General features: G+C 44.7%; 1 protein-coding gene across 2 annotated transcripts in view; it reads right to left on the bottom strand.

The window, feature by feature from the left end:
* The window catches only part of LOC146776281 (ATP-binding cassette sub-family C member 12-like), a 1,395,717-nt gene that overhangs the window by 781,810 nt on the left and 601,462 nt on the right, over window positions 1–12,445 (bottom strand). For both annotated transcript variants that reach the window (XM_085639684.1, XM_085639683.1), the window contains exon 9: window positions 431–579. In XM_085639684.1, coding sequence (XP_085495810.1) covers window positions 431–579 — 149 coding nt within the window. The remainder of the gene's footprint in view (window positions 1–430; window positions 580–12,445) is intronic.

Below are 12,445 nucleotides of genomic sequence, written 5' to 3'. Positions count from 1 at the left end.
GGCTGTTTATGTTAATTGACTTTAAATAATCTGGTTTTATCTACACATACAGTCCTTCAGATTTTCTCTGTAGGGCTTTTTTTTCAAAAGGCCAGCTGCAGTTCTGCTTCTAGCAATCAATGGGGTTATTTTCTCCTGCTTCCTCCTTCCTCTTGCCTTTGCCTATTTCCAAAAACCCATAAGCTATCTTTTCCTGGCAATGCTTTGTCCTCCAGTGAAGAATTGTGAAATTTGTGCTTGTGGAATTCTCAAAATGCATTGACACTAATTCAATGACTCCCATTACTCAAACCGAGTTCCATTTTTGCTCACAGTTATTGATCTCAAAAGATATCAGACCTTATAAAGTGCAGAAGGGAACCATGAGCACAAGAACCTTCCAATGACCCCAATTTCTCCATTAGGATAAGAAAGGTAGAAAAGTTCTTACCGTGGATGGAGTTAATTCTTTCCCCAGAAGAGTGTGGACAATAAAAGTTAAGACAGTCGCTAGAGTCACAACCACAGGGACGACAGCAGAGTTGGCACTCTGCACATATCCAGCCTTTTCCAATATCTTCTTTTCTAATCTTCTCATACCTATAAAAAAAAATTACATGATCAAACTGAAGAGGAGCTTTTTACCATTGCAAACACTGAAAGTACAGCCAACACATTCATGTGCCTATGCACGGTTTAGGCCTATGCATGGTTTAGGCGGCGTTTTATACGACATTCAAAATGCGGTGACAGTAGACATTGTCCTTCAGTGGCCCAAATACGATCAATAATGACCCCACAGGCAAAACTAGCAGTGCTTAATTTGCACAACAAAAAAAGTGCCGGGGCTCTCGTCAGGAGCTCATTTCAGCTTGTACCACTTAAACCCTTGCGAATGATAGTAACAATACAAGTACTAACATTCACACTCCTACATAGTGTGACAATTTGGATATTTCAGTTACCCAAAGCTATAAGAATGGCCTGGGCAGCAGGTAATAATCATTTTTAATGTATATTGAGTTAATAATTACCTGTTATTGTGGTCATCCTTAAATTAGCCAGACAGCGATATCGAAATGTATTGCCATTGAAATGAACATCTATTTTATCACTATCACACAAAGTCCCCTGTGTGTAACAGTCCACACAGGGAAAAAGTCTCGCACTCCAGAAGGTTAAAGCGCAAAATAGTTTATTTAGCTCAACGTTTTTCGACCAGGGCAGTCTTTGTATAGAGCATTCATCTGGAGTGCAAGAATAATTTATTATTATTATTATTATTATTATTGTACCGATGTCTGATTGGCAGCCAAGACTTCAACCAGGAAGTGTTGGCAGCCGTACTGAGTCCCCCCCCAAAAAAATGTAAAAAAGAAAAGCGGGCAAGTAGGAATACTCTGAACCCCTAGCCCTGGTCCTAGGGTCCGCCTGGAACCCGAGAAGGGCAAAAAATAAACATATTGCCGCAAAATCGTGACGAAGTCGTGAATCCATAGCAACAATCGTTTATTTCTTTTTCAGCCCGGGGGCATCCATTTTAATAACAAATGGGCAGGGAGGCGCATGCGGCCCGCCTCCTCAAGTCCAGTTTGAACTTCTTTTTGAAGAAACATGAGCACTTTTGTTGTTTTCCGAATGTCGTTTAGGCAGATTGGAACTAAATTAAAAACAACAAACCTACTGCCTGCCAACCGCATTTTTGCACATACGTACGGGTGCCCCCTTGCCACCCTTAGAAAAGAGCACCAGGCTGGCATGAGAGGGGTGTTCTTTGCTGCCTGCCATACCGTGACACTGTCAACTGGATCACTTTTAGCGTTGCAGTCCCTCTGAGAGGCTTCTAATTTGAAAGTGGAGGCGACCAATTTAGGTGCAGGAATGATAGCTTCATACCAGGTTTTCAGGATGCTTACATAAAATACATTTCCATTCGACTCCCCTAAGCGGAATAGCTTCAGTTAATCAACAGTGTTGTGGCACCACCTAGAGTACAGTCGGACACATTACATCCAGTCTCGGATATAGAAAGCAGTAAGAGAACCCGATAGGACATCTTATTGGATGAGATTGTAACACAGCGTGCAACTAAGCTATATTTGTGAAACCAAGGAACTGATCTGGTCTGGGCTTATTATCTGTGTTCTCATTACTGTGAATCATGTTCTGCCCGCTAGATCTGAATTATTTATTTATTGTCAAAAAGAGTGGTGACTGCTGCAGGTTCAGAGGTTCCATGTGAAACTGTATGGAAACTCGCCAGGCTTCACAAGCCATTTGCATTTTATCTTCACTAAAACAAGGAGTAGTTCTTTTGAATAAAATCTTTTCAACAGGCATTTAGATATTTGCACAGGTTTTCACGTTATGCTAGTGGACAGTCAATGCCCAGCTTTTAACTCTAACATAGCCTTACATATCTGCACCAGTTTTAGGTAATCTTTCTAGTGACTGCGTGAACTGAACGGCTTTTAAATAGTATTTTCATCAGGCATTTATTTGTAAAGGTTTATGAGAGTTTTTATGCATCCGGCTAACGGCAACGTTTTAAATGAACATAGCAGTGGAATGGAAACAAATACAACATTGAGGTTTCTTCTCATCTACTATGCTTTGCTGCCGTCCCCCGCCGCCGCCATCCACATCAGCGGTCGCAGAGTGGGGACGGGATTGGACTACATCGCCCAGCACTCTGTGCGCCAGCGGAGCCGCTGACGCCGTGGTCGCGCCGGGAGGCGCTTAAAAGAACGTTGCAGTCTCGACGGAGCGGGTTCTCGGAAAAACTAAACTGCCCACAGCCAGAGGAGCTCACCTACTACCCGTTGCTCACACCAGGTATCCTGGGATTCGCTGTGCTTTGCTGCCGTCCCCCGCCACCGCCATCCACATCAGCGATCGCAGAGCGGGGACGGGATTGGACTACATCGCCCAGCACTCTGTGCGCCAGCGCCAGCGGAGCCGCTGACGCCGTGGTCGCGCCGGGAGGCGCTTAAAAGAACGTTGCAGTCTCGACGGAGCGGGTTCTCGGAAAAACTAAACTGCCCACAGCCAGAGGAGCTCACCTACTACCCGTTGCTCACACCAGGTATCCTGGGATTCGCTGTGCTTTGCTGCTGTCCCCCGCCGCCGCCATCCACATCAGCGGTCGCAGAGCGGGGACGGGATTGGACTACATCGCCCAGCACTCTGTGCGCCAGCGGAGCCGCTGACGCCGTGGTCGCGCCGGGAGGCGCTTAAAAGAACGTTGCAGTCTCGACGGAGCGGGTTCTCGGAAAAACTAAACTGCCCACAGCCAGAGGAGCTCACCTACTACCCGTTGCTCACACCAGGTATCCTGGGATTCGCTGTGCTTTGCTGCTGTCCCCCGCCGCCGCCATCCACATCAGCGGTCGCAGAGCGGGGACGGGATTGGACTACATCGCCCAGCACTCTGTGCGCCAGCGGAGCCGCTGACGCCGTGGTCGCGCCGGGAGGCGCTTAAAAGAACGTTGCAGCCTCCGCGTGGCGGGACGTGCGCGGGCGGCGCCGGGCTAAGCCCGGGCAAAGGGCGGGCCCTCTGTGGCCCTCAGGGGATAGAAGGAGACGGGACGGGCCACCCCCCTTGGATTCATCCGTAGCCTGGGACAAAACATTGAGGTGACATTAGTATTGTGTCCCTAGGACATACGACTGGCCGTGTGGTCTTGTTCAATAGCTAAGTGTAGCTTTTTATAAGTGCCCAGTCTTGTAGCTATTCATTCAGTTAACCTGTATAGAATGACTAAAGTAAGAAAGACCCCCGTGGCAACAAGATCAACCACCAGAAAGAAAACTGTACCATCCACACCACTACCGTCTCTTACAGCTATAGACCTAATGCTACAAAAAACTATAGGTGTGGTTGCAGATGCTATTCAAAACACGGAGAGGCACCTCTCAATGACCCCAAACATGTGTTTCCCAAATCTTGTAATGCATACTACTGCTCATAACAACACTGTGGAATCCTTTACTAACGCAGAGGACTCACTTCTGTTGCAATCCTTTTCAAGGCTACCTAGCGGTAAAAATTGTAGTAATGATATATCATCAGCCTCATTTATTCCACCAAATAGTGTTGAAGGAAGCCCTTTGTCTGTCTCTAATTGTGGGGATAATCTGTGCCTATTACAACCAGGAAACATGTCACTTAATTCCCCAGGGGTAGTACTTGCAGAAAGTTCCCCTCTAGTTAATAAAATAGTATCAGATAAATCGCCTCCCTCCAAAAAAATGAAGAAACGGCGCTATGGGAAAAAAACAAAATCTATTGTGAGGAAAACTTATAGACCTCTGGGTAACCACAAGCCCTCTGCAAAAGAGGTCTGGTTAAACTTCAGACTGGCTAACCCAATTACTAGAACATCCATAACATCCCCTAAGCAAGATGTACTACCGTCTGAAGATAAACAACTAGAGAATAATAAAATTCTCATAGACCAGACAAGTCAGACCGAAAGGGTGAGTTCATTAGATAAACCATATCTGACAGAACTGGAACAGTTAGTTAGATCTCTCCTACAGCTTATAAGCGAAAAAATTACCAGTATAGAGCAATTCCTAGCGAAGTTTGAAAAGCCCCAAAACAAGGATTTTATTAGTATGTCCAAATTCTCCACTGCACCTATACAGATTGACAATACAGAAAACGTTGGTTCTAATTCAGCATCTACCCCCCTTTTGGGTGTTCTAGATCACAATGATCCTAAACCGCTTATAAGTGTACATAACGAAATAGCAGTAGCACCGACTGTGCCCACTACCTCAGATGGTTTTTTAGCTGGTTGTGAAGAGAGTGAATGGGCCACGGACGGTGTATCTCCTGTTTCATATGATGATCAGGCTGAGCCTGAAAGGCCTATATTAACAGTAAATACAGCTACCAATATACGACCAGCGCAAATATCTACGCTGCTACAACAAAATAACAAACCCACTCACATTAATCTCCCTCCCGAATCCCACTTATACACTATAGTAATGATAGGTGTACCGCAACTAGAAAAGGGCAAGGTAGAGGGATATGGGGACCTGAAAAACAAAGTAAGCCACTGGTTAACCGCCCATAGACCGATCCCTCGCCTTATTAGCGGTAAAATAACAAATGTTAGGAGGGTCGACTGGGTGGGCCATAGATTTAAATCTACTTAGGGTGACTGCATTGTTGTTACATTTAAGGATAATCGTGTGGCAAGGCATATCACCAGCTGGAGGGAGGGCCTGATCAATACGTTGATCCGAACTATGGATCTAAGTTATTTCTACCCCTCAAGTGATTATAGTTTTAACAAAATGTCTTCTTATCCTATTATAGAGCAGGAGGAAAACCATGTTAATTATAATTTATACTACAATGAAGTAACACCAAGGAACCATGGCCTCTACACTATAGGAGATCAAAGACAGTATAGGAGAGATATACTAGGGGAGATTAGACAGGTCAATTACCCAGTAATTTACAATGAGAGATGGGAGGCCCCAAACGGGTTACATCATCATCGTAACCACTTTCAACCAAAACATCCTAATACCAACTACAATGTACCTACCTCAAATAGGTTTGATGTCCTCTATGAGCAGAACAGCCTAGAGTGGGTTGATTGACTGCATGTTGTATCAGCCACACCTATGTACACTGATCAAATGTTAAGCAATTCTGTTCATGGTGAAATTAGGACCCCACAAGCAGCAATCGTTCCCCTCTTAATCACTGAACCGGATAGTAATATTTATGTAGAGCCAGATGCAGATTTTTTTTTCAGACAGCCCCTTATTAACCGAACACGATCACATTAGGACACCGCATTATTTGTTTGAAGCTTTTAACTCACTTCCAGTTCATGTAGAACAAAATTCCTCTAAAATATAAAGCACAGGAGTTACACGCGCTGAGCAACTAAGCCGGTCATTAGAACCTATTTTTACTAAAGTTGCCATCGAAACAGAGACTGGTGATGTTTGTAATGCGAGTTTAGTTTCATGGAATATAGCAGGTTTGGCTGAAAAAATATGTGACCCTGTCTGGTTGGCATTTGTTAAGAAACATGCACTTATATGCCTCCAAGAGACATGGATGGAAAATAATAATGCCTTCATTGAAGGATATCAAAGCTTCCTTAGGCCAGCAGCCCCCTCAGCTAGTGGTAGAGCAAAGGGGGGCCTGGCTATTTTTATTAACTTGGCTCTTTCTTGTCAGTGGCGTAACGAAATCTGAGGGGGTCCCCCTGCAAAGTACATGGAGGGGGCCCCCTGACCCACCGCCCACCACTTTGCCCCACCACCAAAAAATCTGGTATATTTTTAATTGAAACCTCCAGCATTTAATGAAATGCCTCTATATTTGCGTACTCAAAATTCGAATAAAAAAGTAAGAAACACTCTTACCATATAACCTACACCATTTGTAACATTATTGTTGAGAGCAGATTATTTAACTGAGACAGGAATCACAGCAGTGCCAAGGAGCTGTTGTATTGTTTGAGGACAAACCCAAATCTTCAATTTAACAGACTCAACTGACAATATACATAAGCAGTACACAAGATATAACCCAGTATCCTGCCAGCTCCAAGAGAAAAAAACTGGTTGAATTATCTGCATTCCACACACTTGTGTCTGTCAGAGATTTTGTACCATATTAACCACTCTATAGTATTTAAAATGAACTGAGCAATTTCAATATCTACCATCAGGGCTTTATTAGTAAGCAGGGCATAAACAGGCAGGCACACCAGCCTGAGGATGAAAACTGCTTGGATGCTTCAGAACATTGATGCAGATGTGTGTCTGTATTTATCATTTCTGTATTGTAAACAAAGCCAATTACACAATTTCAGGTGCACATATTATAGACAAGTGCGAACAACACAATCGATACCGCATCATGTAGGATAAAAACAAACCATATTAGCAAGTACCTAATGACAGAATCTCTACCAACTGTAGCTGGTGAAGCAAAGGAAAAAGTGCAAATACTTTCAAACTACATAATAAAAGAATCAGCAATCCAGCAATATACAAAACTCAAGCGTGTTTTGTAAAGCAATCCCCCTTTCTTCTTGCATCAAGGTGAAAACACTTTAAAAGTGCGTGATAAAAACAAGTGACTGGTCAAACAATAACATGCACAACAGCATACAAAAATCAAATCCAACCAGTTTAATCAGACTACGGCCCTTTAGCTTGTGAATGAAGGTGCAAATATTTCACAATTACATTTTAAACAATAACAATTACAGCAGGCAGCAGCATACAAAAATCAAACCAGTTTAGTCAACCAATGCCCCTTTGGTTTGTGCATGAAGGTGCTGATATTTCAAAGTCATTGTTAAAACAATAATAAGTACAGCAGGCAGCAGCATATAAAAATCCCTGTACTGTACCCCTCCCAGGCAGGCACACAAACATCTAGCGCAGGGTCACTGCCCCTGCGCAGCACTGCACATCTACCTGAAGTAGGCCAAGGGTGAGTCACGCACACAGCAGCTGAACTTTTAAAAAAGTGAGTGCGCCTGTAGGCCTCACTCCAGTGACAGGGTAAAAAGGACCTGTTCACTACTACTGATCACCACACAGTATGCTGCCACCACCGCCCTTGAGCTGCTTAACACCTACGAAGGCTGTAGCCTTCCACCACTTTCTGGATAGCTGGGTGCCCCTCCTGGTCCAACAAGACTGCATACCGTGAGACAGACCTGTGTCATGTCGCCCCCGCATGATATGTGCTCACCTATGAGAAAAAAATCAGCATTAGGGTCCAGCGGTTTAAATGGGCCGCTACTCACCGGTACTGAGTACCGGCACTTCTCACTTTTCTCCCCCTGAGTACCGGAACTTGTTTTTGGGCAAGGAATGTACCGGTACTCCCAGAAGCAGCAGGGTTCATGCCCTGAAGTACGGGTATGTGCAATGCAAAAGCTACTGAAAATAACCCTTTCAGATGGAGCGTGTTTAAGTGCCGCTCTGGCAGGCAACGGGTGGTGTATTCCTGCGCTGGGGTGCTCCTACAGTGTTAGGTTCTAACTGGCATCGGAATGAGAATGTGGCCAGAGCTGCCGACAGTGGAACTGGAGAACCAGGTTCGAATCCCGACATCGGCTCATCGTTCTGTGATTCTGGACAACTCCCTTAACCAGTGGTGCTTAAAAAAATTAAGCTTTAATGCAAATGTTCTGATTGTCATGTAAAGCACTTAAATGGCCATGACCCAAATTTGCGCAATATCAAACTGCCAAAAATTAGGCCCTGCACCTATACATTGGAGCTGATGCTTGCCATGTCTCCTATGTAAGGAGGCAGTTTGATATTGTGCGAATTTGGCCCATGGGCATTCGAGTGTTTTACATGACAATCAGAACATTTGCATTAAACCTTACTTATGTGGCTATTGTTAGGTTCCTGGCTCATAACCACGCCCCTAACCGCCCACCCAGTCTTCTCATTTTTCATTTAAAGCACTGACTCCAATTGATTGCCTCCCTCTTCTCCTCTTGGGGTGATAGCGGTTCTGTTTACTCCAAGTAGAATGCTGCATTTGGAACCCAGATGTGCCTTAATATAGAAGATATGTATCTGCACGGGGACTACGCTTAATCATTTGATTAATCATTCGAGGAAGAGGGAGCCTCCTGTAGAAACTCAGCTTAAGTATTTCAAGTTTCTAGAGTATAAAGAAGGTTATTTGGTTTGAATAACTTGAGGAAAAGAGGAATCTACAACTAAGAATTTGAGGTGCTGAATCTGAAACACCAATACTCTATATAGCACGTCCCAATATAATGTCGTTAATATACTTATACATATATACAGTGCTTTAAATGGGCCGGTACTCTCCGTTACTAAGTACCAGCACTTCTACATTTTCTACTCTTGAGTAACGGAACTTCTCCGTGTCCAAAGAGAGTACCGGTACTCATGGGGTAGAATGCCAAGCTCAGTGCAATTTGGCATATAAGAAAAGAAGCGAGACCTGACTAATCAGTCCGTTTTCGTTAAGCACTCTGATAATTGAGTGCTAATCTGCCCTCAATGTGCTAACTGTGGGGCGGCCCGTATCCATTTAATTAGAGCTGGCAGGAAGTTTGGGAGGGGCCCACGTCACACTGTGATATTTGACACAGGCTCTGTAGCGTCAATAGCACTATAGGTGTGCAAGTAGGCCCTGCTAATAATATTGTCACTGTGGGAAATATAAGAAAGGATTCCTGCCGGCATATCAGAGTACGGATGCACTTGTTTGAAGTCAGATTGAGGAGGAAGGTGTTGTTCTCAGCAGAGAACTAAATCAAATAAACTTAAACTTGAGGAGGAAGGTGCTGATAGTGAAATTGTTAAACAAAGAGTGGTTCTGTCGGGTTTATGTCAATTACTTTTCAGTGCACTTAATGTCACATGCGTATTCTGATTTTAACTTTCACATCAGTATCTCAAATACCTAAATAAAGAATCTTTACAAACAATAAAAGCTGTGACTCGATAGTAGTGTCTACTGTTTGTTTTCAGAATTAAATCATTCATATATATTCACATATGCAGTAGATCAAGGCTGTCAACATATGGTGCAATATTTACATAAATGTGATCATGTGACATAAGTGCTCATTGCTCAACAAGTGTGCAATATATACAGAGTGGTCAGAACTTATGTACATGGGTGGGGGGAAAATAGGCCAGACAAGTATTTCGAACCAATTGCTCTGTTAGCTGATAATGCTTCTTTTGGTATGCAGAGCCTTGGTCAATCTGGGCCTTGTGTAGTCGTCGACGTTTCAACCCGTAGTGTGCTCCATTGGGTAGTTATGTTGGGTCTTCATCAGGTCAGGACGGGGGAAGGACAATGACAGCCCAGTGTAGACCAGACGGAGTCCTGGCTATGTGAACAGTATATGGCGCCTTGCGGTGGAATCAACGTGGACCCGGGCATAGAATTTCTTCAGAGGTGCAGGAGAATTCAGTACTGTGAGGAGCAAGCAGGCATCCGTCCAGCGTTGTCGGTGCATAAAGTCAGTGACTGATGAAGACCCAACGTGACTACCCTATGGTGCACACTACGGGTTGAAACATCGACGACTAAGGCTTTTATTGTTTGTAAAGATTCTTTATTCAGGCGTTTGAGATACTGATGTGAAAGTTAAAATCAGAATAGGCACATGACATTAAGTGCACTGAAAAGTAATTGACGTAAACCCGACAGAATCACTCTTTTTTTACTAATTTATACCCAGGTTCTAAGGGACACAGGGTCACCACATTTTTGTTAAACTGATAGTGAAATTGTAGCACAGCAGATGGGAATCAAGGTTAGTAATGTAGGAAGCTGCCAGGGATGGATTGGCAAAGCGCATGGGCCCTGCCTTAGTGTCACCTGTGGGCTGGTTTCATGGAGCTCAACCAACCACAATGTACTGGCCACCCAGCCCCCACTATGGCCACCTGACTAGGCCACTATGCAGGGCCGGCTTTAGCGCTGGTGGCGCCCTGTACGACAATGTCTATTGCCCCCCCCCCCATGACCACCTCTGCCACGGATTCCCTCACTAGCACCCTTTAACAGTGCCATTTAGTTTTATAGCACCACTCATACCAGTGTAAGGTGTCAGAGCACATTACACCACACACACATTGCATAGAGACAATCATATGTGTGTAAATCAGTGTATAGGAGATTTTACATCAGATAGGACTACAAGGTGTAGTGTAGAAGTGACATGTCATCGATACTGGTAGGCAGTATAGTTTGAGTCCTTATTCTGGAAAAGCACAAATTCAGAATTTAAAACGTAACATCATTGTTAGGGGTTCTCTTTAATGATAAGAATTGTTTTCTACCCAAATGAACCCTTTTCGCAAGATTACGATGATGAAAGACTGGGCAAAAAACCTATAGCTCTAACACCTTGCAGTTAGCAGCAGCTCTAGTATGACAGTTAATATCGAGATGTTCTATATTAGGATTTTGCCTTAGAAACGACAAGTGATAAAAGGAGCTCACTTACAGAAGCAGTAACCCACTGACCTATTTACATTATATGCACTTCGTTATCTTTATGGTACACGTTCTTAGCAACAGGCATCTTAACCCTCTGCACTACCTTAGGATGAGTCAAAACTTCCACTAGACAAACCTCCCGTCTCTTTCCAGGAAGATGATAAATCACAGGAGTTATATTGACGTTTTAATTGATGTCTGAAAATTGCTGGAGGCCAGGAACACGGCAACAGGTGCTTTTAAAATGGTAATATAATTTTTTTTTAAATGACGCCCCCACCCCAAGTCAACGTCCGGTGCAGTCGCACCGATCGCTCCTGCCACCATGGAATGTGTAGGCGGGTCGCAGCACAAAAGGCTGTGCTTAGAGATAGGGAGCCGAGACGAGTGTGAGGCCAGTCTTGTGGCTGTAGTTTTAGGCCATCTTCACCTTAGCCCAGATCCCACAAGCAGTGCTATTCCACATTATTTCCTGCCATTCCGTCACACTGTGCCTTAATAGATGTGGTCGGGCGGGGCAGGTGTTCCTCTGGTCATTAGGCCATTCACAACTCGGCCACTGCAGGACAAGGGGCTCGGTAGGTGGAACAGCTAAACACAAAAGCAGTGTCTTTGCAGTACTCCTCTGCCAAGCACTCCTTGCACTGAGGCAATGGCAGGCGGGGGAGAAGAGAGTGTGAGGAGGCTGAGAAGCCACACAGGGATGCCAGACCAGATGTTGTGGCCCTAGGGTCGTTTGGCAGCCTAAAGGTTGTGTTTTTCCAATGCTTCCTCCCAGGCAGGCGCTTCACACTCATCCCGTGGTAGGCGAGGAGTGCAGGTACTATTCAGAGGCCTTCCTGAAACGCCAGGTTTGGCTCTATCTTTTGGGCCGTTCCCACGTCAGCCCTAAGGTGCTAGTTCAGTGCAGAAGCAATTTGTTTCAGCTGACCTCTCTGCCAGGCCATCCCAATCAGGCAAAGGTGGATGTGGGAGTGTGCAAAGGCTCTGAGGCCTCACTGGGAGGCCAGGTGTGGTGTTGGCGCCATTGGGACATTTTAAGCTCGACCCCAATTTCAATAATTAGGTTACCTGCACATGTTCCGTTTTTCAAACGCCAACAAAAGTACTTGCCAAAAAGATCTGTGCTTTATCTGATAACAGTTTTGACTCATCATAAGTTAGCACAGAGGGTTTATGTGCGTGCTGCAAAACACAACATGCTGATCCCAGATTTGTATTTTATGTGTATAGGCATATGGGTTACTAGTTTTGCACACCAATTAAATCTCAATCAAATCAAATGTGTGCCCCTCGCTGGGTCCCTTAGCACTCCCCGTAGCCCCACCCCATAGCCCCCCCCTCTGCCCAAGCCCCACCCCTAATCACATCTTAACCCCTTCGACGCGCTTGAGGGAACGGTTCCGTCATGCACGTCGGTTGGGCTGTGCTTATGACGGAACCGTTCCGTCATGGCCCCGC

Source organism: Triturus cristatus, chromosome 12, assembly GCF_964204655.1.
Source record: "Triturus cristatus chromosome 12, aTriCri1.1, whole genome shotgun sequence".
In the NCBI taxonomy this organism is placed as follows: Eukaryota; Metazoa; Chordata; class Amphibia; order Caudata; family Salamandridae; genus Triturus; species Triturus cristatus.
This window is presented reverse-complemented; position numbering and strand designations above follow the sequence as displayed.